General features: G+C 37.9%; 1 protein-coding gene across 3 annotated transcripts in view; it reads left to right on the top strand.

The window, feature by feature from the left end:
• Window positions 1–11061: 11061 nt before the first annotated feature.
• Window positions 11062–26412, top strand: part of LOC120626160 (aminopeptidase N-like) — a 31779-nt gene continuing 16428 nt past the window's right edge. Inside the window, exons 1-4 of one of the 3 annotated variants that reach the window (XM_039893511.1) lie at window positions 11062–11081; window positions 24005–24201; window positions 25643–25991; window positions 26146–26358. In XM_039893511.1, the coding sequence (XP_039749445.1) occupies window positions 24019–24201; window positions 25643–25991; window positions 26146–26358 (745 nt within the window). In that variant the 5' untranslated portion in view covers window positions 11062–11081; window positions 24005–24018. Of the gene's footprint in view, window positions 11082–11169; window positions 11484–24004; window positions 24202–24505; window positions 24860–25642; window positions 25992–26145; window positions 26359–26412 lie in introns of those variants that run through there. The other 2 variants (XM_039893513.1, XM_039893514.1) reach the window with 2 other exon arrangements.

Below are 26412 nucleotides of genomic sequence, written 5' to 3'. Positions count from 1 at the left end.
ACATTCATGGTGGGTGCTTACGACATAAAATTATGGTGGGGTGAATTATGTATTATTACTTAGCATGTTTTATGAACTCGTGACGAACTGTCTGACGCAGCGGTTTTCACTACGTCCCAAGTTTGATTTCCGGCTCTACAATCAATAAATAAATACCGCGTAGTTTAGGGATAAGAAACAAATCAGACGCAGTAGGTATAATTATCTAAGTGCTGGTTTTCCCATGATGTGACGCAACGTTTATCAAACGTCGGCCGTTCATTAATTTATTGACTCCCGCACATAAATAAGAGTATGAACGTGCGGCCAGTGCGCCTCAAGGTTGAAGTTTGGCTGTTGGATGCTATTTTGGTGTTCTATGACGACCATCTTAATACTCCTTACTAATGTTATATTTACAATTTCAGATTTTTTTGAAGTTATACTTCTTTTGGCGCGCAAGGGAAAAATGATGAAAGAAAATTTTTACGGTGCGCGTGCACACCGTCGCAAAAAACCGACACCCTAAAGTTAGCTATAGTCAATATTTTAGTTTTTCAAAAAAAGGTTTGACAGTGTAAACTTTCTATTGTCAAAGTCGGGCTCATTACGTTGATTGAATTGATTCAATGGTACAAAAATGTCAAAATTTTATGTTGATGAATCTTGGTTGTTCATTGAGATAACTAGATCATGCGTTATACTCAAACTTTCAATGTATTAAATACCTTTATTCTATTGTTAGTGTCGTTTTTTTTTAAACGATTAAACTTTTAAAAATAATTGTATCCTTTTACGCCAAAGAAGCATAACTTCTTTTTTCTGGTCTGGCTAGTTACCGACCTACCGACAAAACTCAATTCAATAAAAAATCGCTTTTTCGCCGCCTTCAAAACGCCTACCTGTGTCAGTCCACCTGAAGCGTAGCTCCTCAAACCTCATGTGTCTGAATTCACACGGCAGACCAAAGCATAGCAGTGCTGCCTGGCAGCTTCCCCGGACGGGCTCATCTCATCAACCCATTACCGGCCCACTACAGAGCAAGGGTCTCCCCCCACAAATAGAAGGAGAAGTTAACGCCGTAGTTCACCACGCTGGCCCAGCGCTGCTGGCCCAGCGCTGCTGGCCCGGTGGACTCCACACACTTTTGAGAACATTATGTAGAACTCACAGGCATGCAGGTTACCTCATGTGAAGGAAAACATCAGCGCTGAAGCAAGTGATATTTTAATTATTTAAAACGCACTTATAAAAGTTACAAATGCGTGCTGGGATTCAAACTCGGCCCCCCAAAAGTGAAGTCGAGTTCCTATCCAATGCGCTATCCTCGCTTCGGACGGGCTCAGTCCCAAACGAAGGTCTACTACTACTAATTTACCCCGTAATAGAACCCGGTTGTGATCCGTACTATACCATAATAAACAATGGACCTAGGAGGTGTATATAAAAAAAAATAAGGAAGGTCTTTTGTTCCTGTAATTGAAACATCCGTTTAACTGTCTAGTTTAAAATCAGTGTCCGTTGAGTTAAATTAATAGATAAGACACTCGTCACTGTAACTGTGTTTCGTATAGTTGCAGCGCTAGAACTACAACTTCTTACTTAGTATCATGCTAGCTTTGGAGAGCATAAAAGCTTGTGATCATTTCAATCAAAAAACGTCCAAATTTTTATACGTTTAAAATGCATATAATTTTTTTTGGAACAGGATTTTAACCTGCGACTCTCTGGCAATCGCGGCCTGAGCGCTTTCCCAAGTAAGCTACGGCTAAGTTTATATAATTTTATGTATTTTTATAAAAGGGGATATATTTTTATTTAATAAAGTGCTTTAAAATATAAATATAACCTAAAATAAACTATTTAAAACTTAATAAAATCTAAAATGTCCTCGAAACCACCGCAGCGAGGCACAGTTCCTAAGATGCTGGCAGCATTGCCCCTTTGGATGGTTAAACAAATTCGTTGGCCAAGGTAACTGCCCGCTCTAGGATCACCGGTAGACTCGATAACCCTTTTCGATAATTCTTGCCTCCGGACCTCACTGTCCCAAAGTCTCTACTCCAAAAGGCACAATAATGAAGCTGCTATCCAGGTTTTCATATTTACGCCTCTTAAAATAAAAAATAAAAAATATATAAAAATTTTAAAAAATATATTAAATTATAAAATTAATTACGTTAAAATTCATTAAATACTTGTTGTTGCCCACATTCTTCGTCCGCGTTTATTACGGTTTTTTATTAATCCAAAAAAAAATGGTCGTTTGTTTGCCTGGGATAAAGGGCCTATGTTACTCTCCTTTCAACAAACTATATGCCAAATATCAAGTTGATTGATTTCTTTTACAAACACACTTTCGCATTTCTAATTTTGGGTAGGATAAATGTCCACCTCGCTGGTAACGTGTAGTCTCCGCGTGGTGTACGTTTTTTTTTTCAGAATAGCTCTTTTATGTACCGTCTTTAGGTCTCCAGGTCTCGGCCTTATCCGCTATATATACAACAGATAAGGTGGAGACCTTCTGATTACAATGAGTCTGATGCAAAGGATTTTTTTCCAAAGGGTCGTGATGGATAGAGGCATAATAACAAGATACTAGAAATCTTGTGGACGCGTCACTTTATGGCTGCCAACGAGACTGAGAGAACTCAAATTTTAACTAAAAATTTCTAACAGTTAGCGACTTTATTGTTATTTTAAACTACGTACTCTTACGCTCCAAAACAGCTAATGCCGCCGTTGTAAAAAACAGGAATGTATGTTTCACAGCGCGTGCGCGTAAGCGTAGTGGTACGTCCTCTGGAAGCTTTCGTTCGACAAGTGTTTTCTATAATATCTATGGTATTGACAGACTGACTCGTAAAAAAGTGTGCCAAAACCAAAACAAGAAGCCTGCCGTAAATTTAAAGAAAACATTTCTATACAATCTAGGGTTATTCAAGGGGCGGATAAACAAATTCCTTAAAAGCCGGCAACGCATCGGTGACGGATGTTTATGGGCGGCGGTGATCACATACCATCAGGTGACCCAATCGCTCGTTTGCCCGCTATTACAAAAAAAAAAAAAGTCATGTAGTGCCGACTCCATAAACGTAGCATAAGGACAAGAAAAAGAAGCGCTTCTATATACATAACTCAATGTCTGCAACTGATAAGAATATCAAGCGAGTTAAGATGAGCTTCCCTGTGTGTAATGAGGAAGGCCACGCAGGTATAATAGTCCAGGCTAGCCAAGGGCAGCCCGCGAGATGGGTAGGTACACTTGTTAGGATAAGGCATTATTCACTTAAACTCATCTATTTTCAAACGTATCTAGGTAAATAATATAATATAAATATAAATATACTACGACAATACACACCTACATATTTCTTTTCCAAATAATCTTACCTACATACGCGTATTTTTCTATCATCAAAAACTCCTCTAACTTTTCTAAGAAGGTGCGTTTTAAGCAATTAAAATATCATTTGCTTCAACGGTGAAGGAAAATATCGTGAGAAAACCTGAGAGTTCTGCATTATGTTCTCAAAGGTGTGTGGAGTCTATGTGGTAGACTACGGCCTACACCCTCCTCATTGTGGGGGGAGACATGTGCCTTGTAGTGGGCCGGACATGGATTGATGATGACGATAATGAGTAGATAGTAAAGTCATTCTGTCCTGAGGATCTCCTCCAGAGAAACAACAAACAAAATAAACTACAAACGAACATCCTCCGTACAGCCGGTTGGCGCAGTCGGCAGCGAACCTGCTTTATGCGTCCAAGCCCGTGGGTTCGATTCCCACAACAGGAAAAAAAAATTTGTGTGATGTTGAATTTTTCAGTGTCTGGGTATTTATCTGTATATTATAAGTATTTATATATGTATATTATTAATTCAAATATTCATCCGACATCTTAGTACCTATAACACAAGCTACGCTTACTTTGGGGCTAGATGGCGATGTGTGTATTGTCGTAGTATATTTATTTATTTATTTATTATTTTTCCTACGGGATTTTAAAAACAAAAACAAACACGGAAGAAGTCGCGGGCTACAGCTAGTCAATTTAAAAAACGTTTTATTTTCCAAAATGATTGCTAAACTGCGAAGTGCGCCACCAGGCGCTACGTACTGTTAATAAATCGCTAATTCGTACAGACACAATAGCAACTGCTAAAAACTCATCATTATTAGCACGTAATTAGTTAAGGAATGCTGTCGGTATCGCGAATATACCCACTGACCTCTATAATGGTCAAACAATGGTCTGGCTATCCTTATAGAAATGCCATCTTAAATGTACACTAATAAGTTTACATTTAAGATGTCAGATGAACTTGTTTCTAACTATTAATATATTGCACGCCTCATAAGCGAAGCGTTGAGGTGGGAATGACTCTCAGTATACGCGCACAGAGTGATTCTCCAACTTCAAATGTCACTTTTTTTATTCTTTATTGCTTTTATAAGTGAATATAAATAGACAAATGTTGAGAAAAAACACTATTTATAACACTCATGATATTTCAAAATCTCTTTTTTTTATTATGTAAACTCATTAAAAAATTGTTTAAAAAAGTTCTGTTTTGGACGTCCGTGTGTCTGTATGTGCGGATCCCGTATCTTGTGGTCACGATAACGAGCGAAATACTTCACTTATCGAGTAGGTTTTTTTTTATAGGCTTCAGTATTTTTAAGAATAGTATTTTTAAGAATACTTTTCTCGGTATTATTAGATGTAGTTTAATTATTATTTACAAATAATCTCATTTTTTTTGTAATGAATGAGATAATGAGGCGTGCACTTTTGGATTTTCCAACTATCTGTTCTTGCTTCTGGAGCTCTAATGACCTACTTTTTGGATCCTTCATCACGTCGTCATCATCATCAATTCAACCAATTGACGTCCACTTCTGGACATAGGTCTTTGGTAGGGTCAATCACGTTGCCAATCCCAAATGACCGTCCCGGGGAACCACCGTTTCCCGTAGGTCGTGAAACACTCACCCTCTCCAAAAGACACAAGTAAAAATCATAGAGTGGCAAAAATTAATTTGTTTATATTTTCAACGTAAAGAATACGATCCGTTAAAGTTTTATAACAAGTATAACTTAAACCTATGAAGGCTTCCAAGGTCGCTGAGGCCACCATTTACTTAATGGTTATACTTATAAGTATTAATTGATAATGTAATAAGCGATGATATTTCTCAGTATCTCCTGATACGGAACTCGTGTGGGTAGCCCATTATCTGCTATTACCATTCATTACCTGTAACCACAGGGAGTGACGTCATCTTGGGTATTGTTCCAAATCTTGCGCATCATTTTACACCAAAAAAATAACGAACTAGATCCTTATCCACGTTGAATTTCTGATTTCCTGGATTAAGTCGTCACTCTGAACGCTGGAACCCGTCTGGTGAAGTCTTCTTCGTACTTCAGCAAACATTTATTAGTGATGACCTCTTTGGTCCTATATAAGTGGAAGAACCTGGATTGGGGAAGTTTGGGAATTTTAAAATTTCAATTTACGTCTTGTATAGTCCGTTGGGAAAGATTCGGCTGTGGCTAGTTACTGCTCTACTGACAAAGACATGCTGCCAAGCGATTTAGCGTACGGTTTGTGGCCACTGTTGTCACGTAGAAACTGATTCCGGTTTCATACAGGTTCGATACAAATGCCATGCCACAGGCTAGCCTGCTACCATCTTAATCTGCATCAACAAGTATCACCAGTTTGATAGCAGTCGAGGGCAACCTTCGATTAAGCCGAAAAACCGGCTTCCAGAAAATTATTTCGATAATAATAAATACCCTAGATGTGATGCCCTAGGGGTGTAAGTGGGCGTGGCTAGTACCAGTCAGCCTCCCAAATTGCCAACCTCACCTGCACGTGGTGCACCCTGCCGTTTAACCGACGAGGCTCTGGCGACCGACCAGTGGCGGTATAACCACTTCGAATTGGCTAGGCTGAACAAATGACACAGACCGGTGTCGGGCAGCAGCGACGCCGGGGCGATCAGTCTAGCCCTGCGATGACCAACCCGCCTGCCCAGCGTGGTCATTATCGGGCATATCTTTAATGGGAAGGAGAAAAAAACCACAGCCCCTAGTTCCCGGCGGCCCCGCTATTCCTGGCTCTGGCAGCGGTTATGGTAACGGCGGGGCAAGGGGTGTTAAGAATCTCCGGCAGAGATTCCGCTGCCAACCCCGACGACTTGACCTGGCGACATACAACGCACGCACGTTGAGGACCGATGGAAAGGTGATTGAGCTGGAAGAAGTGGTGAGCAAGTTGTGCTGGGATATTATAGGATTGTCTGAAGTCCGGCGAGAGGGGGAGGACTCGATAATCTTGGAATCCGGCAACTTGTTTTACTACCGGGAGGGTGACCAACAGTCACAGGGTGGTTTCGGGTTTATCGTCCACAAGTCTCTCGTCAACAATGTTGTAAAAGTCGAAAGTGTGTCGAGCAGGGTAGCATACCTTATACTCAGAATTACCAAACGGTATTCGTTGAAGGTCATACAGGTATACGCGCCGACTTCGGCACACCCAGTATTGTGATGGGGGATTTCAACGCGAAGCTTGGCGAGCGAACTGGTTCAGAGTTGAGGGTGGGGCAATTTGGGTATGGGCAACGGAACCACAGGGGTCAAATGTTGGCTGACTTCATGGAGAAGGAGGGCCTTTATATGATGAACTCCTTCTCTTCAAGACGCGGCCACACAGGAAATGGACCTGGATAAGCCCCGATGGTTCCACGAGAAACGAGATCGACTTCATCATGTCGACCAAACGGCATGTATTCAATGATGTCTCTGTGATCAACAGGGTTAAAACCGGAAGTGATCACCGTATGGTAAGAGGCACATTGAGTATAAACGTTCAACTTGAAAGAGTCTGACTGGTGAAGTCTACACTCCGGCCTACTCGTGCCCATATTCAAAACCCCGAGAGCTTTCAACTAGAACTACAGAACCGGTTCGGTTGCCTAGCAGATTGCGACACTGTGGACGATTTGAACAACAGGCTGGTGGAAACTGTCCAAACAGTCGGGTCCAAATTCTACAAGACCCACCGTAGAAACAAGGCCAATAGGTTCTCAACCAATACACTCAAGCTTATGACGGAGAGGCAAGAGATGAGACTACAGTCTACAGCAGACGCGTCCGCTTACCGGCGGATTAATAGGCAGATCTCTAAATCACAGACTCGTGATATGCGGCACTTCAATACAGAGCGTATTAAAAATGCCATCGAGCAAAACAGAGGCTCTAAAGTGTTCGCTAGAGATCTGTCTATCGGTCAGAGCCAGTTGATGCGACTGAAGACCAATAATGGTAGTCTTGTCTCTTCCAAACCTGAGATCTTGGGTGAGGTTGAGAACTTTTATGGACAGTTGTACACCGCAGTACAGACGCCTGTTGAAGATTTGGCTAAGGATCCTAGAGCCAAATTAACTCGACACTATACCGAAGATATCCCAGACATCAGCCTATACGAGATTAGTGTGGCTCTCAAGCAGTTTAAAAATGGCAAGCCGCCGGGTGATGACGGAATAACGGCAGAACTCCTGAAGGCAGGTGGAAAACCGATACTGAAAGTTCTTCAGCGATTGTTTGATTCCGTTATTCACCAAGGCACAACGCCAGAGGCATGGCACAGGAGTGTGGTGGTTCTGTTCTTCAAAAAAGGTGATAATACCTTGTTGAAGAATTACAGACCCATCTCGCTGCTGAGTCATGTCTACAAGCTGTTTTCGAGAGTCATTACGAATCGTCTCGCTCGTAGGTTTGATGACTTCCAGCCTCCCGAACAAGCCGGTTTCCGTAAGGGCTTTAGTACCACAGACCACATTCATACGCTGCGGCAGGTTATACAGAAGACTGAAGAGTATAACCGGCCACTTTGCTTAGCGTTTGTGGACTATGAAAAAGCCTTTGATTCGGTGGAAACTTGGGCTGTGTTTAGGTCACTGCAGAGATGCCGAATTGACTACCGGTATATCCAAGTGTTGCAGTGTTTGTACAAAAACGCCACTATGTCAGTTCGTATACAGGATCAGACTACGAGACCAATCCAATTGCAGCGAGGCGTGCGACAGGGAGATGTTATCTCCCCGAAACTATTTACCGCTGCGTTGGAGGACGTCTTTAAGCTTCTGGATTGGAACGGACTTGGCATCAACATTAACGGCGAGTACATCACTCAACTTCGGTTTGCCGACGATGTAGTCATAATGGCAGAGACTCTGGGAGACCTAAATACGATGCTCAATGGCCTCAGCAGAGCTTCTCAACAGGTTGGCCTACGAATGAACATGAGCAAGACGAAGATTATGTCTAATCTATGTTCCGCTTCAACCAGTAATCGTTGAGAACACTGCACTCGAAATTGTTGACGAATACGTATACCTAGGACACACGATCCAGTTAGGTAGGTCCAATTTCGAGAAGGAGGTGAACCGCCGAATCCAACTCGGATGGGCAGCGTTCGGGAAACTTTGTGCCATCTTTTCGTCAAAAATCACTCAGTGCCTGAAGACGAAAGTCTTCGAACAGTGCGTGTTGCCAGTGATGACCTATGGCTCTGAAACATGGTCGTTAACTGTGGGCCTCATAAGAAGGCTTAGAGTCACTCAGCGGGCGATGGAGAGAGCTATGCTCGGAGTATCTCTACGCGATCGAATCAGAAATGTGGAGATTCGTAGAAGAACCAAAGTCACCGACATAGCTCAACGAGTCGCGAAGCTTAAGTGGCAATGGGCCGGGCACATAGTTCGGAGAAAGGATGGACGTTGGGGTCCCAAGGTGCTGGAATGGCAGCCCCGTACTGGTAAGCGCAGCGTTGGTCGACCCCCAACGAGGTGGACAGACGATATTAAGCGCGTCGCAGGTAGCCGTTGGATCCAAGCGGCTCAGAATCGTGGAACTTGGAACTCCCTACAAAAGACCTATGTCCAGCAGTGGACGTCTATCGGTTGATGTGATGATGATGATGCCAGTGTATTTTGATTCTGGAATAGATAAAGCCCAGAATTCTAGATACCCAAAAATTACCGTCTTTAGGAATATTTATAACGTTTGTATAAACGTAGTCTTGTAAAATTATATATTAGGTACTTAAATATATGATCATCACAATAAAGAGCACGGATCTCCCCTCGTAATGAAAAAAAGGGAGGATGGCCACACTGGCCAAGTGCGGAGTGGCCCAGAATGTCCTGGCGTGTGAAGTCTACCAAGACTTCACACGCCAGAACATTCTGGGGAACTATATAGCTTTCCTCACGATGTTTTCTTTTACCGTTGAAGCAAATGATATTTAATTGCTTGACACGCATATGACTCTAAAAAGTTACAGGTACTTAGGATTCAAACTCGCTCCCCCCAACAAACAAGGAGAAGTTTTACACATTAGTTTTAAACACTAGGCTATCACCGCTTAAATAATTAAATAACAACTATTGTTACTACGTTAATAATGGAAGCGGTGATAGCGCATTGGTACGAGCTGGACTTAAATTTCAGGGGGCGATTTCGAATCCCAGCTCGCACCTCAACTTTTCCAAGTTATGTGCGTTTTAAGTTAACAAAATATGACTTGCTTCAACGGTGAAGGAAAACATCGTGAGGAAGCCTGCATGCCTTAGAGGTTCTCAAAGGTGTGTGGAGTCCACCAATCCGCGCTGGTCCAGCGTAGGCCTTAACCCTTCTAGTTGTAGGACGAGACCCGTGCTTCGATTTGTTAAAATCCCGCGGCAAGCGTATTTCCGGGATTAGTTGTGAAGCCACGCCATGCTAACAAAGACTGTTTGATATCGTGTTCTTTTCCGGGTAAAAAAAAAATCATTTCTTCATGATGCAAGAAGCTATATATGTTCCAAATATGATCAAGATTGATGCAACATATGTACGAAACACACAGACACACTTTCACATTTATAATAATACTAGCTGTTGCCCGAGTTCTTCGTCGTCATTCAATTATTAATTCTTTAAATCGCGCGGGAACCGGTCGTTTTACTGGGATAAAAAGTAGCCTTATGTAACTCTCAATCCTTTCAACTCAATCTTTGCCAAAATTCAAGTTGATTTGGGTACTTAGGGCGTGGAGGAAGGACAAACAAAAAGACTGGTATTTATAATATTAGTATTGATTATAGATTCAAGAATAACCAGTTCTTAAGACGTTGATACACCTCCTGCTTATATCATGTATTTATAAAGTATTTGTCAGTTTGAGGTCGTTGAATCGTCAAGGTCTCAGTCAAGGAGAGGCTGTGTGGTGAAATAACAATGGCCGCGCAAAAATAACGCTTCTTTGTTACAATAAATCAATTTAATTCTCGTCTCACCAAACTATACATTCTCATAAAATTATAACTGTGACTGACTGACTGGCACACCACGCACACAATGAAATGTGAGGCAGAAATATGAGAGAGGGTTTTTGAGCATAGGCCCACGACGCTACTCCAATGGCGGTTTACGGGCTTAAACGACTATTATTAAATATTATGTACATTATGGTACAAACCGGGATTTCCTAACTTCGCAATGATGATTCTCAGAATTTCTTGACTCGAAACCTCAATCGATTGTTAAGTAGATATTATTTCTGTTCAACCCGGGAATCGAACCAGGGGCCTCGTGATAAGTAGGCAATTACGTATTAACCACGAGACCAAAATAGCAGTTACAAGACAGGAACAGTCAATAAAAACCAAGAGTTAAATATAAGCGGTAATATACTGCAAATTCTAACTCTGTATCTTCTTATTCAGAAAGACAGACTGCTGGAAGTCTTAGAAATGGAGTCCAATTGGCATCTTTTAAACCACAAGCTTACAAATATACTAGGAACACATCTATATCAATGTATAAAAGCGTTCAAATTCATTTAACAAATTTCAATGGTCACTAAAGAATCATATAAGCTATGGCAGTAAAACTTAGACGGCGACGGTGAAAATTTTAATTAATAAACGTAAATAATCGTTCAGCTATTATGTAGGTAATCGGCAAGGTCAGGTAAAATTTATAAATTATAAAACCAGTCACATAATGCCCCTGCTTCTGTACAAAGAACGGTGTATTTACTTGTGAGTGAGATCTTAATATAATGATCGTTTAACGGTATAACCTATTAGGTTAATAATAAATAACGCATAAATAGTTCCTTGTCCCCCTATCTTCATACAAAAAACGTCAATTAATAGGTAAACGACAGGTCAAGCGTAAATGGTCGATGAGTAAGTAAACCGCCCACCGCGTGAACATGCATACCGCCATGAAATATTATCATAGATTCGTATTGTTGTATTGCGCGCGCAACACATGACACATTTATTCGGTTTCCGTTAACGTTTCCTTTTTTGAATTTAAAATAGTGAACTTAGTGCCATAATCAAAAAAAAAATCCGAACATAAACTGCAGTGAATAGTGTTTTCTTATTCCAAATTTTGTGTTAAGTGTTGGATTTAACTTAAGCCTAGAACACACGGTACGTAATTATTTTTCCGTTTATTTTTAATTGATTTTGCTCTTTGCTATTTTTCTCTGTATTTATGAAGAGTGAAAATGTTTGCGAGGCGCAATGAAAGATGTTAAATTTAATAATATTGATTATTTATCGTTGCCACAACAATTCAAGAACACTTGACAGTGTTTACGTGTAATAGACAAGTACGCAGGTTATAGGTACTCGTGTATTAATATGTATGGCACCGTATTTTACATGCTAACTTTTGAATCGCTCATAAATAATCTGGTTATAAAAAAATTATAACAAATCAAGATAGTACCTGTTGTATATTTTTATTTATCCGTAACACGCTGAAATAATGTTTATTTTTTTAATTTAAAACCCTATCATCATTGTTCCTTGATTATGGTGATTGTTTTATTTGATAAATAGGTTATAAAAAAATAATAATAATAATGGCCTGTACGTTTTGAGAGACGGTTCAAACACTGTCTAAGCGACACTTCTTTGTATGGCTAAATAAGCCGATGCGCGAGTGACATTCACGGCCGCAGATATGGCAGTTAAACCCTTCGGCGCAACCTGAAGATCCCTTGGTATGCCTTTGTATCCTTTTTTGAGCGAGAACACCAAGCCAAGCTTCCTCGTTCTTGTACGGTGCAGAGACATGGACCACCTAGGCAAAACAAGAACGCCGCCTAAATAAAAAAATAATAAATGTAATAACAAATCAAGATAGTATTTTATATTTTTATTTATCCGTAACACGCTCAAATAATAGTTTTATTTATATAAAACCCCTATCATCATTGTTATTTGATATATAGGTACATAATACATTCGATATAATGTAACTTCATTAGATAAGCAAACAGAAAATGATTTAGTCTAAAACACGCGAAACTTTTTATCTCCTAAACATTTTACTACATTACTGTGGCTCAACTTTAGGATATCTTCAGTTATAAATCTTACATACCTTCAAGTTATATTATTTAAACTTTTTACAGGCAGTTTAAAGCACCTGTGGGAGTCGTTTCGTGTTATTACGTTTAAATTTATGAAGGAGAGGAAATTGGAATATATACACACTTAAAAGATGACATTTATTTAATTTCAAGTTCAATAAATAACAGAGATGTTTATTTATATTTGGGGGTGTGTCCGTAACGTAAATAAGCGTCTAATTATATGATATGTAACTTTATATAAATCGTACTGATTTATATAAAGTTACCCATTGTGTGGCAAAGGAACCTGGGCTCTACGTTAAGATGTAGATTGATTTAATATCAAAAATAAAAAATAAAATCTTCACAAAATTGATGTCCTTATAATACCTACCGACTACCTGATATAATTACATAAAAGACACGATTTTAACGTGTTATCTAAGTTGTTCTTTTACAAAACTTTGAAAAATAGGTTTTTATTTCACCTGAATCCATTGACAGAAATGTCACTGAGTGGTACGTAATAATACAATCTAAGGTGGCAGCGGGCTAATCTGTTAATATTTCTTACATCTGTGCTGCAGCATCCCATATATGGACATAAAAATTCGGGCATCAGGTGGCAATTATAAATAATTTTTTTAACTTCTGATTCAAATAAGCTTTAAGTAATAGCATTGCATTTAACACTGTATGGAATCGAAATTTGATTGAGGTAGTTATTTTTCACTCGGGCCTTAACCAGTAGGTACTTTTAACCCCAACTTTGAACAAAGAAATATTTGACTTGGCCGTATGTGTATAGTCTAAATAGGCATAGGCAGGAAATGGTGCCAATCTGTTGTACACATATCTCAACTAAATTGACATAATATTGAAAAGTAGTGCAATAAATTTTATTATAGCATTTGTTGAAAACGAAAGCACTGTTTTAAAACCTGTCAATTTAGTTCAGTTCCATATAGTGTTGTGGCTATTTCGCAGAATACGTAACAACTACTCAGAATAAAATAAATAAATATACTGCGTCAATACACACGTCCCCACCTAGCCCCAAAGTAAGCGTAGCTTGTGTTATGGGTACTAAGATGACTGATGAATATTTTTATGAATTATATATACGAGTACATAAATACTTAGAAAATACATATAAACACCCAGACACTAAAAAACACTTATGCTCATCACACAAACATTGTCCAGTTGTGGGAATCCACGGCCTTGGACTCAGAAAGCAGGGTCGCTGCCAACTGCGCCAGTCGGCCGTCTAAAGCGACACTCATATCAGCCAAAACGATAAAATAGACACCCAGTAATTAACAGTACAAAGGATTTGATTTGTCTAGTGGCTATGAATGAGGTTTTTTTTTCAAATTTAACATCGCGACGATAAGGTGCAATTTGATCGCGACCGCGCTGTACCTATTAACTAACGTTATTTAACCTACGCTATGACAGTGCGTGTCAAACTCAACCTTAACACCAAACTAAACGGTTCAAAACATAATCTAACCGGGTAACGGATGAACAAGCAACTGTTCAGGGCTGTCTCGCACGAGACGCTAATGGCACCAATGAATAAGACTTTTCTGTCGCAGTGAGTGATTACGTATCATTGCTATCAAACGTCACTTTTGCGTAAAAAAATAATACAAAAGTGACGTTGGACAGCAAAGATTGCAAGATATCCGCCTGTCGATCACTAGCAGGGAAAATTGGAAATTAATAATTCCCGATATTTTTGGTCTGGTCTGGAAGAAGGCTAGTTACCATCCTACTGACAGAGGCGTGCCGCCAAGCGATTAAGATGTTCAATTAGGGTTTTAAAATTAATACTAGTAACTCAGACTACGTCATCAGTTACTACCAGATGAATTTGCAGTAAAGGCTACTGACAGCACACTACGTTACTTAAGTTACATTTAAAGATTTTACACTACGATTTTCGTAGTTAATCAACATTTCTTAAATATAGTTCAACGGGTAAATACCAAGAAAATATTTTGGATTTGTCGATATTTCGACACAGTTGCATGGATCGTGGTCACGGTGGGACTGCGTAGGTACGAGATGTCAAGTTGGATGTCACGGGCAGAATCTGACTACCTGCTTTCGTGTTCTTTTTGTCGGCATTTCACGAACTGTTCGACACACTACACTGACAACGTCACTTTTAAATTGAGAAGCTGTACGATGCTTTCTTGGTTTGCGTAAATCTACCACTGGATTACACACACTGGCTTATTTCAAACCGTCCTCACGATTTAAGTTTTTGTGCTTTCGAATTTCAATCGCTTTACGAACTAGCCTTGGAATATAATGACGGTCGGTGGAGAGAACTTTGGGGTCAGGTAGCTCTATCCAGTTAGTTAATTTACATTTTAGATTTATGTTATAATAATAACATATTATTAATTTTTCAATTGACCACGCAGTTGCGGACCTATTGAACTTACAGATAAAATTATTTATTTATGCGGTCACATCATAAACAAACCACAGTTAAGGAAATACCCAAAGTTAAAATAAACCATTTTTATACTTCAAGACTCGCTGTGAGTTTAATCGATAGTCGACAAATGAGCTTCGTTATAGGGCTCGGCCGCTTTATTTTTCTTTATTTTATATTTTATATATAACTAGCTGTTGCCCGCGACTTCGTCTGCGTTTGATTTTGTTTTTAAAGTATTCAGTATCGCTAAGCCTTAAATGAGCATAGTTGTATATATATATATAACATGTGACTGTCAATTAATTATAGACAAATAATTTGCAATAAAATTAAATTGTGACTTTACTTAAAGATTTAAGCTATCCTATCTCTTAAGTTGGACCAGACTGCTCACGGTGTGCCAATTTAATTTAAAATCGGTTCAGTAGTTTAGGAGTCCATCGCGGACAAACATCGTGACAGGAGATTTATATATTAAGATTACATCTAAAGAACGGAGGGTAGTAGGCTTGACAATATGGAATACTATCTATACTTGGTAACCATCGGAAAGGAGTTTAAAACGTTTTTTTTATATTATCATTATGTTGATATCATTTTTGGAGTTATACTTCTTTTGGCGCGTTAGTAAATTTTTACGATGCGCGTGCACACCGTCACAAAAAACCGACACCATGAAGTTAGGTGCTCCTTAGCTTTTTTTAATTGGTGAAACTTTTTTTGCATTCATAGTCAGCCCAGAAATGGTGTAACTCTCAATTGCTTATTCATTCCACTTTAACCAAGAGTCAAAATATGGATTATCAATAAAACAATCAATATGTAATTTTTTTGTTTTTCACCATTTTTATCACCATTCACAGAAATTACTGTTCGTGCGACTTTCTGCATCGTGTGTGTATCTCTATACTTCAGTTTTGCTTTGCGATGTACATTTTATATTTATAGGTAAAGTCAATAGTGGTATATATAGTCATGGTTACACCACTTTTGTGCTCATGACCTCTGTTCTTAATAGCTAACCAGTGATTTAAATAGTCAAAACTGTATTTACTGATAACCTGTAAAGTACCAGATATTTCTGTAAACAGTAGTTACAATACCACAAAATATGAATGATACATCTTTGTTTATAAACACTTGCACACTTTCAATTTTTATTCCACTACTAGGTAGCCCTTGACTGCGATCTCAACTGATAGTAAGTGATGATGCAGTCGATGATGGTAGCGGGTTAACCTGTTAAGGAGTATGGTAGTTCTAAACGGTTTCTACGCGACATCGCACCGTAACACTAAATCGCTTAGCGGCACGTCTTTGCCGGTGGGATGGTAATAGTCACGGCCAAAGCCACGCTCCAGACCAAACCAGAGAAAAATCAGAAATTATAAATTCCCAAAATGCCTCTGCCGGGAATCGAACCCGGGATCTCCGGGAATTCACAGCGCTCATCTGAACTCTCTTCTAACTTACTAACTTCGCTTATTAACTTGAATACCATTTATATTCCCAACCCTAGCTGAGTTGCCTTCCATACATACTTCTCGTAAAAAATAATTGATAACAATATGAAATGTAAACCGCAAACATCAGCTGCCAAATTCTAAACAGATATATTACACAAACATACACCAGATGACCGGTCACGTGGGGTGTACTTAAGGAATGATGTAACCCGTGTATAAATAGCCTTATGATCATAGATTATAGTATGAATTTTTTATTTAATGGTTACTAGCTACCCTGGCAGCACGGCTAGCATGGGCAGGAGACAAGTATCTCCCCGGGGAAAGGATAAAATTTACCTTCTCCCGCAGCTTTATCAACTTTGATAAACATTCATGATTTCCATTAAGATTAAGTTACATTTACATTTAGATTAAGTACTTAGTTGAATATTTTTAAAGATATTATATACTTGCGAACACGCCATCCCCACCATAAACGCATAGATTCTAAGGGGATGGATAATTATGTTGGAAAATATTTGTTACATTTATTTTGAACAATAAATTTAAAAAAAAACAAAAAAAAAATGTGTTTTATTAAACGGGGTAAACTTCGTATATCGCGTATTTCTTTTTTATTGGTTCTCCTACTCTATGTTCCCATGCTTAAGCAGGTGGACTTGTCAGGTGGCTTGTCAGGGGATATAATTTTTGTCTCCTGCCTTTGCTAGCCCTGCAGACGTTGATCTTTTAAGATCATCGATAGCCTACAGTCACTGGTGGACTAAAGGCCTCTCCAAACGGGAAGGTTTGCCCATAATCACCACGCTGGGAAAACGGGTTTGTGAACGCAGCAGATAGTAGTAGTAGTACAGAGGATGCTGTTGCATTCTCCGTTATATTTCCTTAGTAACCTCGTGCGACACCCGTGGGAAGAGGAGAGGTGGTAACAACTGTATTCTGATCTGCAACAAATGGCACATTTTGAATCTTGAATGAGATTAATGCCAAGCAGCCTGCTTCCGAGCACCGTGTCGTGATTCTACGAGTATATGGAACATGATCATGACTCGATTCATCCCTTTATATCCCTATCACTATACAACGTGTAACCGAATTACAAAATAATGTTGAAGGGTGCATAAGAATATTTCATAAGGAATCACTCTGTAAATATATTAAATCAAAAGAAGCATATTTTTTTTCCATACCAACAAATTTAAAACATTGTATTATTATGACAACCCTATCGAAGATAAAGACTGACACGCACATAGAACTTACGTTACGCGACGCGTACCTAATAAAGTGCATCGAAGCCTCTTTGTGACATTGGTACTTTTAAACCGATAGCGGTGATGCTATCGAGGGATAGGTGTTTACAAAACATGTAAGTTTATACAAGGTGTAAAAGAATTATGTAATAATATTGAAGGATGCATAAGAATATTTCATGAGGAATAACTCTGTAAATATATTAAATCAAAAGAAGCATATTTTTTTTCCATACCAACAAATTTAAAACATTGTATTCTTGTGACAACCCTATTGAAGATAAAGACCGACACGCACATACAACTTACGTTACGCGACGCGTACCTAATAAAGTTACAGGAGTCACATGATTTAAATTTTGTATGTAATGTTAGGGCTTTACCCAAAAACTATTAGGTTTAAGGTTACACAGATAAGTTTCAGAAACAGTACATAATGTTCCTCTTAGTCCTGCGAAGCATTATTTCGGTTTTCAGTTACACGTTGTATAATTTTTATATAATTCTCTTATAGACTTTTATAGAATTCATAAATCATAATCTACCTACCCCTTTTAAAGTCGGTTAAAAGCGATGTACATAAATATTTTAAGGCATTATTAAGTACCTGGGTAGTTAAGACGTAATTGATTTTTAATTACAACATTCGGTATTCTGACTAATGGTCTATTTCGGAATTTGCTGCCCAATTTCTTTCAACATAAATTCCTTAGAAATTATTCCATTATTGAATCCTTGAATTAATTTGTGTTTAATTACTGAAAGTATTTTTTTTCTGTAAAATAAAAAAATATACCACGACTATACACACATCGCCATCCAGCCCCAAAATAAGCTTAGCTTGTGATATGGGAACTAAGATGACTGATGAATATTTTTATGAGTAATATACATAAGTACTTATAATAAACATATAAACACCCAGACGCTAAAAAATATTCACGCTCATCACACAAACATTTTCCAGTACTGGAATCTAACCCACGGCCTTGGACTCAGAAAGAAAGGTCGCTGCAAACTGCGCCAACCGGCCGTCAACTCAAATTTTTTTTTATTCTACTTCTAATAAGTGTATAATATATACTTATTAGAATATCCTCAAACCATTGCTGAATCTTTTCGCATAATATATCTACTAGGTAATATTATACTGACTATAATACTCAAATAGTTTTATGCCCGTTTTCACTAACGTCGATCAAACCAATGCCAAATAAGTAACGCCAAATCTAAAGAATCCTAAGCATACATCAACCGTTCACCAATAATAATCACCTAAGATTTGGTGACAGTTTTTTTTTTTCTATAAACATCGCCTACTCATTAGGCGATGTCTATAGAAAAAAAAACTGTCGCCTAAATCATTACGCATTCGATTTAGGATATTAACAGTCTATATCGTATATGCATATATGCAGTAAACGATGATCTTTGTTTTAGTCTTATGTTTTTGCTCGGTAATTTTTGTGCAACTACCCGCTTATACGAACATTTTCTTATAAGCTGCACCGTTATACTAAAAGATAATATAGTTTATACATTAATTTGTACCTTCTATAGTGTACGCTCATACATGTTATAGTTTTAATGTATATCTAGATGTTTCAGTTTATATACATATATTATTAATGTGTAGATATATTTTATTTTATTTTAAAATATATCATACTTTATTTAAAAATAAAATATCTGTATGAAGATTTGAATGCCATAGCGTCAAAACATACATAGGTATGTGTACAATCTTCCAAACCCCGTTTCACAATTTAAGATTTTTAGACTTTAGCAACCGCATATCAATTACCAACAGCCTAAAACAAACCTGGGTACCTACTAAATGTTCATGATGCTTTTTTTCTTTTTTTTCCCAAATTTATTTTTCTCATCCCACCCGGAAATACAAAGAAACTCTTCCTCCAACTGATTGGCGTCTAGAGATATCTACTGGGGTAAATTCATAAGTCAAGCAAAAAAAGGTTTGGTTTTAGTCAATTCCCGGGTTAAGAAAACTAGTTGGTTTTGGGTTTTACGAAGAGTTTTCAAGTAATGTTAATAAGGTATCTAAGTTACTCTAATTCTCCGCTCGCGGTTTCCAATTCGTAAGGAAAAAATACACGGCAGGTGTATTACATGATTTATATGATGGCATTTATATGATTTCTAGAAAAGCTAGTAGGTAACTCCCCTACTATATAATTAAATAACGACATAAACTATTTTAAACGCTGACGTCACAGACATCAGATGCACAACAGGTATCTAAGTAAATCTAGTACGAAATGCTATATCTCTCTATAGTTCTCGATCTGAAAATCGTCGATGGATTATAAAAATTAAACTTAATTTGCTATTCTCCGCGAAAAGCTGTAGAATCTGTATGGTGTAATTTATAATTTCTTCAATCCTTATACTCCATACCAAACAGATCGCCGGCAATTCACTCTCTACGCACGTTTCGCTCCGAAACCGGAGCATCCTCAGGAGATATTGAACTTTAAACTTTTAATGATACCAAAACCGGCCAGATACAAATAGTATAGCCAAAGAGATTTTATTACAAGTTCACACATACTATAATGCGAAATAACTTTTTCCCCTACCTATTAGAATAGATAGATAGAAGAATCAACAACCATTTTATTTATTTATTTTATTTCTTACAAACAGTAGGTGGCTTGATGTCCTGAAACTCCACTGAGTTTGTAGGGACATTGCACAATGTTAACAAAACTATAAAATTTAAGCGGGTAGGCGAATAAATACACCGCTAGCTGGTCAAGATACCGCACCATATAATGTAGACCATAACACAGATACAATAGGCTATTTATATAGGTTTTTCTGATATATATATTTTTAAAATGAGATGGTACTAAAAGAAGACATACATAGATAAATACGACGAAGTCCGTGGCACTGTGGTTTTAAGTTGGAGGTCCCGGATTCAATTCCCGGTAGGAGCAATTTAGAATCTATTATTTACGTATTTCCGTATTTTCTCCTGATCTGGTGGGAGGTTTCGACCGTGGATAGTTAGCAACCTTCCGACTAAGAACTGCCGCTAAGTGATTTAGCGTTCCGATACGATGTCGCGTAGAAACCAATTAGATCGGATAAGTTAAATATAGTTGGCATACTCCCTAACAGATTAGCCCGCTACCATCGTAGACTGCATCATGACTCACCGGTGAGATTGCAATCAAGGGCTAACTTATACTTTTGTTTGGAGTGGAATAAAAACAAAGAAATAAAAAATTCAAGCTATTTTTGGTGTTTGAAGAAAGACGGTTTCGAAGACGTTTTAAATTTTATTTAGTTTTAAATAGTTTATTTTAGGTTATATTTATAAAAAAATGATTTTAAAGAATACATAAATGCTAAATTCGCTATTTTTTAATGTAATTTTAAACAGGGTGTATCTACAAAGTGCATTTGACTCTGACTTTACAATGTCTCGACACACGAAATTCTAAATTAATCGACGTTTGCGAGACAGTCGTAACAAGGTTGGTAAGGCACACTTAAGTAATTGCAGGAAGGCAATAACAGCGTAACAAGTGCGATACGTGTACGTAAATATCGTGGCGTTATCAGCATCGCCCGTATGCCATTCGACGCGCACGCCGGCACATTAGACAAGCCTTCATATTCACCACTCGCAAGGCACCACCGATATAATCACCGTTATAAGTAACACGCGCCATTAAAGAATACATTTTGATAACATGGCCGATGGCATGCTATTTTTGACTACCTCTTTGGTGCAGTGGTGAACGCTGTGGTGTAAGTAGAGGGCACGAGTTCAATCCGCGGCAAGGACTATTTGTTTTTATTTTTTAAATTTTTTTTTTGGTCTGTTGGCGGGTTTTGGCTTTATTTGTATTAATTGACGGATCAAGCAGATGGTTCGCTTGAAAAGAGCAACACTTTTTCGGGGCATGCCAGGAGGGAACACGTCTTGAAATATGCCGCCCTGTTTCCCTCGACCTGAGGCGAAAGGTTAACCTCATTTGCAACAATGCTGTTTTGGGGTTAGTATTTCCCCCGATCAAGCTCAACATTTTTCGATGTTTTCAACTCAATGTACCCAAACCCTACATCATCATCATCATCATTAAACAGCACCAACTTTTTCTACTCCCAACTTTCCGCATCCAATAAATGCCTGAAACTTTCCAGAAATTGTCGCACCACCTAGTCGGGCGCTCTACACTTCGCTTCTCGAGTTATGGTTTCCCCTCGAGGAAAAACTTGCCCAGCCCACTGGCACTTCAGCTTGCTAGCCCACGACTACGACAGTTACTCTGGTTCTTTGACTAATAACTTCGTGCCGAACTTTGCCCCTCAAAGAAATTCCAAGCATAGCTAGAGAGAATCATGCAATGAATGTGCTTAGAATTGATATATTAGGGCTAGCACGCTGAAGTGACAGTGGGCTGGGCACGTTTGTCCTCGAGTGGAGACTATAACTCGGGAAGCGGAGTGTAGGGCGCCCCCCGGTGGATATGGAGAGCCATACCACGCTGAGCGACTTGAAGTTTAAAGCTTAACCTCGCCGAACCCATCGACATAGGTTCATTCTATGTTATTGTTCTTTTTTATGATTATTTTGTTATTGTTTAGTTGCGAGGATTCAGTGACGACGAAGATAATGGGGCTGGCTGAAAACCAGTGCTGCGCGTTTTAGTTTGCAGCTATACTGAGCCAGCTCCTTTGTCACACATTTTTTTTTTTAATTTTTATACTTAAACAATTATTTTATTTCACAAATGTAACATTTTACACAAATGTGTGACAATAAATACGATTTTTCTTTCTTTCTTTCTTTCATTCCATTCCATTATTAAGAGTTCTACATTCAAGCTCGAATTGAAAAGGAAACTTCAAACTTCCATGACGCAGGCGGCAGGCTCCCTTTATCGAGAACTTAATTTAATGCGTCATAAGTACCTGCTAGACAAATCAGTGCGGAGCTAAAAATGGAACAACCTCGCTATCATATTCTGGTGAATTAATCACTTCATTTTTTTCCTTGTTCCGGCGGGAAAAGATTGGTTTTATAATTCGCAGTTCGTACACTTGGTGAGTGCGGGTGTGCGTGCGTGCATATATGTGTGTGTGCGTTTGTGCGTTTGTGTGTGTGCCATTGTGGCACTATAACGTAATCATGGCTGGACGGATTTAAATGCGTTACTCTGTAGGTACTTATTAGGTCTATATATTTTATTATACCCGTCCACAGATACGTACCTGAACTGATGAACTTGCACTCAAACATAAACACTTTACGCCTCCTAAATTATAAAGTAATAGTAGTAAATAATTTGTCGTTTAGCAACTTTCAGTATCATTAAAAAACTAATTATTTCTAGTTTTAGAATTTTTAAAAACGTGACTGCAATAATTTAAAAATTAGAAGTAAGAATAATTTTACAGTGTAATATACTAGGTTACATAAAATTCATAATTCATTTAAAGGAAATTGCGTACAATTCAACAATAAACTACCCATTGACATCTTGGAGATGTCTCTTAAATAGTTCAAAGTTTTTATTAAACGTAAGCTTATAGAAAAGTCCTATTATAGTATAAAGGACTACGTAATCGATAAAAAAGCTTGGGTGTGAATTATTGCTCTAACCAGGTTGCTCTTCTAATAATTTTAAATAACATTGATTTGAGTTTGTTGTGGGCTTCTACTTAGACCAGGACGCGTTTGGAAGCCTCGTAGCTTTAGTTTTAAGTTTACGAATGTGGTTATCGCCATCATCTCACTACCGTGTAATTCTTATGTACGCATCAAAAGTGCCACCTATGGGCCTACTTGAATAAAGATATTTTTGACTTTGACTTGGACTTTGGACGATGGGATATTTTTTGTCCGTACCTATATCTGATTATTTGTCTCGGCGAACTAAAAAAATATCGAAGTCGCCCTTTCTAACAAATTGACATTCGAAATGAAATGGATACCAATCAGTCTATAATTAGTATAATTTTTACAAAGACTGAAACCAATTTTAACGTTATTGAAACGCAAATTGCGCAATTTAAGACCAATAGATCCTGCTAGGAAAAGTCGCCTAGATTATTCCCGCCCCGATCCTTCCTTCCCATATTCCAATAATGACCCTTATGGGCATTGTGGCTAGTGTGATGTTACCAAGGGGATTTAAAGATTCACAGCGCAATCATTCGCACAGAAAGACGAATATCTAGTCAGCTGATTTACTGTTGTCAGGTTACCAAAAATTCAGGAATTTGCAAAAGTTGATCTATGTAGGTTTCACTTTATCCCAGGGAAATAATTTCCTCTCACAGGAAAACCCAAATTCCCTATCTTAAAAGATCCGGCTACACAGCTATTTAATTATTATTTTATGTTGATTTGTAGGTATATCTTTTGTTCCAGAATGCATCGCTACGATGTCTCTATCCACTAGTCGTCAGCAATTCCTGGCGTACGAGTCGCACGCGGAACAAGACATTCATTACAAGAGGAAAGGCGGAGTTTTCATATCCACTTGCATTTGTATCTGTTTTGTCATTTTTGCGGCTTTAATTGCCTCTCTTGTAGGAATTATCGTCTACTACATCACCTATTATAAGGTAAGATCAATCAGGAATAACGAAAATAAAAAAAAATCCCGAATGCCCGTTACATAAAGAGACAAAATAAAATAAATTCATTGATAAAAAAATATCTCTTCCATTTATCAAATTAGCCTCTGCCCTAGTAAGATTAGAAAAAAAGCAATTGTCATTCTGACAAGTTACTACAGCTGTTGTAGAGCTTTTATCTGTGGTTTGTGGCCTGTGTCAACTACCTATACATTTTATTTTCAAGTTGTCATTGACCTATTGCAACCGTAACAATCGTTTCTATTGGCTGAATTGAAAATTTACATTGATATTTTAAATTTGAACCAATAATATTAAGTATTCTACTATTATACTGACGGCTGATATTCAAACGTTGATTGCAATGATTGTGTTAAAGTTCTGTAATTTGATTAAGCTCATATTCAAGTGATACTGATAAACAACAAAATATGCAAATATGAATTTTAGAACCAATTTGCGAGTCGGTTTCCCTTTATCGACAACTTGATAGCAATGAGTTTTTTATACAATAATAATATCTCTGGCACTGTCCAGCCGATGTAACAACTGCCACATGTGAATGTTCATTTATTATTTATTTGCGAAGATGTATTGGCGATTATTTTGTTTTTTATTTTATTTTGTGACAATTGAAACCAAATATGTAAGTATAGTATTCAATTATACCTCCTTATTGTCAGAAAAATTGGTTTTTGATATATACATTTTAGAACTCAGTTATAAAATTTTACAGTACCTATTTTACCAGTATATTTTAAAATAAAACTAAACTAGGTTATCTAATAAGTACTGATAGAGCTGCTTGAGGAACCGTAAAGGCTCTTAAATATCTGCGTTATATTTCTTTATTTATTTATATTCAAAAGGGTGGGTAAGAGCCTGCCATTGCCAGACAGGTAATCAGTCCTCTGTAAGCACTATTCCACCCTATTCCCCATGTTTGAGACACAGGTATACTGGTATCCCGGCAGCAACTCCCCCTAACAATATCCCCTTTAGAAAGTTGTGCTAGGTCTTCTTTACTTATGTTATCCTTACCTTGTAGTTCCCATCTTACCACGCCTACATGGGGCACCCAGCTATGAAGTGAAAACTGGTTTCCACCTCCCCACACTCTGGACAGGATGGATCTTCTAGAATTCTCATTATTGTTAGGAAAATATTACGAGAAACAGTTAATACTTGATGTTGTCAACCCATGACTTATTTAAAGCAATATTATGTGAAGGGAATGAGCTCTAATTTCCTCTATCCGATGAGAAAGGATGCCTAGCAGTACCTACTCATAAGATGAGGAAAAAAGAAATCTACCTATTAAGGACAATTTTCCTCTAATTATTAATTATCATCATCATCTCATCGTAGAAGCAAAGTAAAGTCCTTATGATTTTTATTCATTTGCTCAAATTTTCTATAATTTTTTAAGGTGTCCCAGCAATCTGATGACTTTTGGAATGAAGCTGAGCCTTTTAGGAAATCATCAAAACCATCGCCTGACCTCCGCCTACCATCAATCATCACACCAAGTTTCTACAGATTAAAAATAAAAGCTGACTTGGAAACATCAACATTCACTGGGGAGGTGCTTATTACAATACGAGCCAGCAAGAAGACTACAGAAATCATCCTCCACTCCAAAAATCTGAGTATCAATGAAAATGTTACATTAACAGAGCAGACCTACCAAAATGTTCCGACAAGTAAATTTAAACGAGAGATTAATGCAACGGATATTGTGGCTACAACTGAACCAACTGATTCAACAGTAGTCAATTGTAAGTAGTCATTTATTTTCATTACTGTGAATCAGATAAATAAAGTAACTTCTTATAATCTGATTCAGGATGAACTTATCCAACTTTTTGTTTTAAATAAGGTTTATCTTTGTGGTGACAAACATAGAATAATAAAATACCTTTTTTATTTTAGACAACGGAACTGTAAGCACTGTTAGCATTCCTACTTCTGAAGTCAATAATGTTACGCTAGAAAATGATACAATAATACCTACTCTACCTAGCAATGCAGAGACGACAGCAACAACTAATGTACCTGTTTTAGAAACAACTATGACTTCCGTTAAAGAAGTCACACTGAGTAATGTTCGTGATATAAAACTAAAGAATATGGAATTTAGCACAGGTATTTATAATTTGTTTGATCTGTTTTATTGTTCGATTTCCATTAACATAAATG

This window comes from Pararge aegeria, chromosome 9, assembly GCF_905163445.1.
Source record: "Pararge aegeria chromosome 9, ilParAegt1.1, whole genome shotgun sequence".
Classification (NCBI taxonomy): domain Eukaryota; kingdom Metazoa; phylum Arthropoda; class Insecta; order Lepidoptera; family Nymphalidae; genus Pararge; species Pararge aegeria.
Note: the sequence above shows the minus strand (reverse complement) of the source record. Positions and strands in the feature narration are given on the sequence as shown.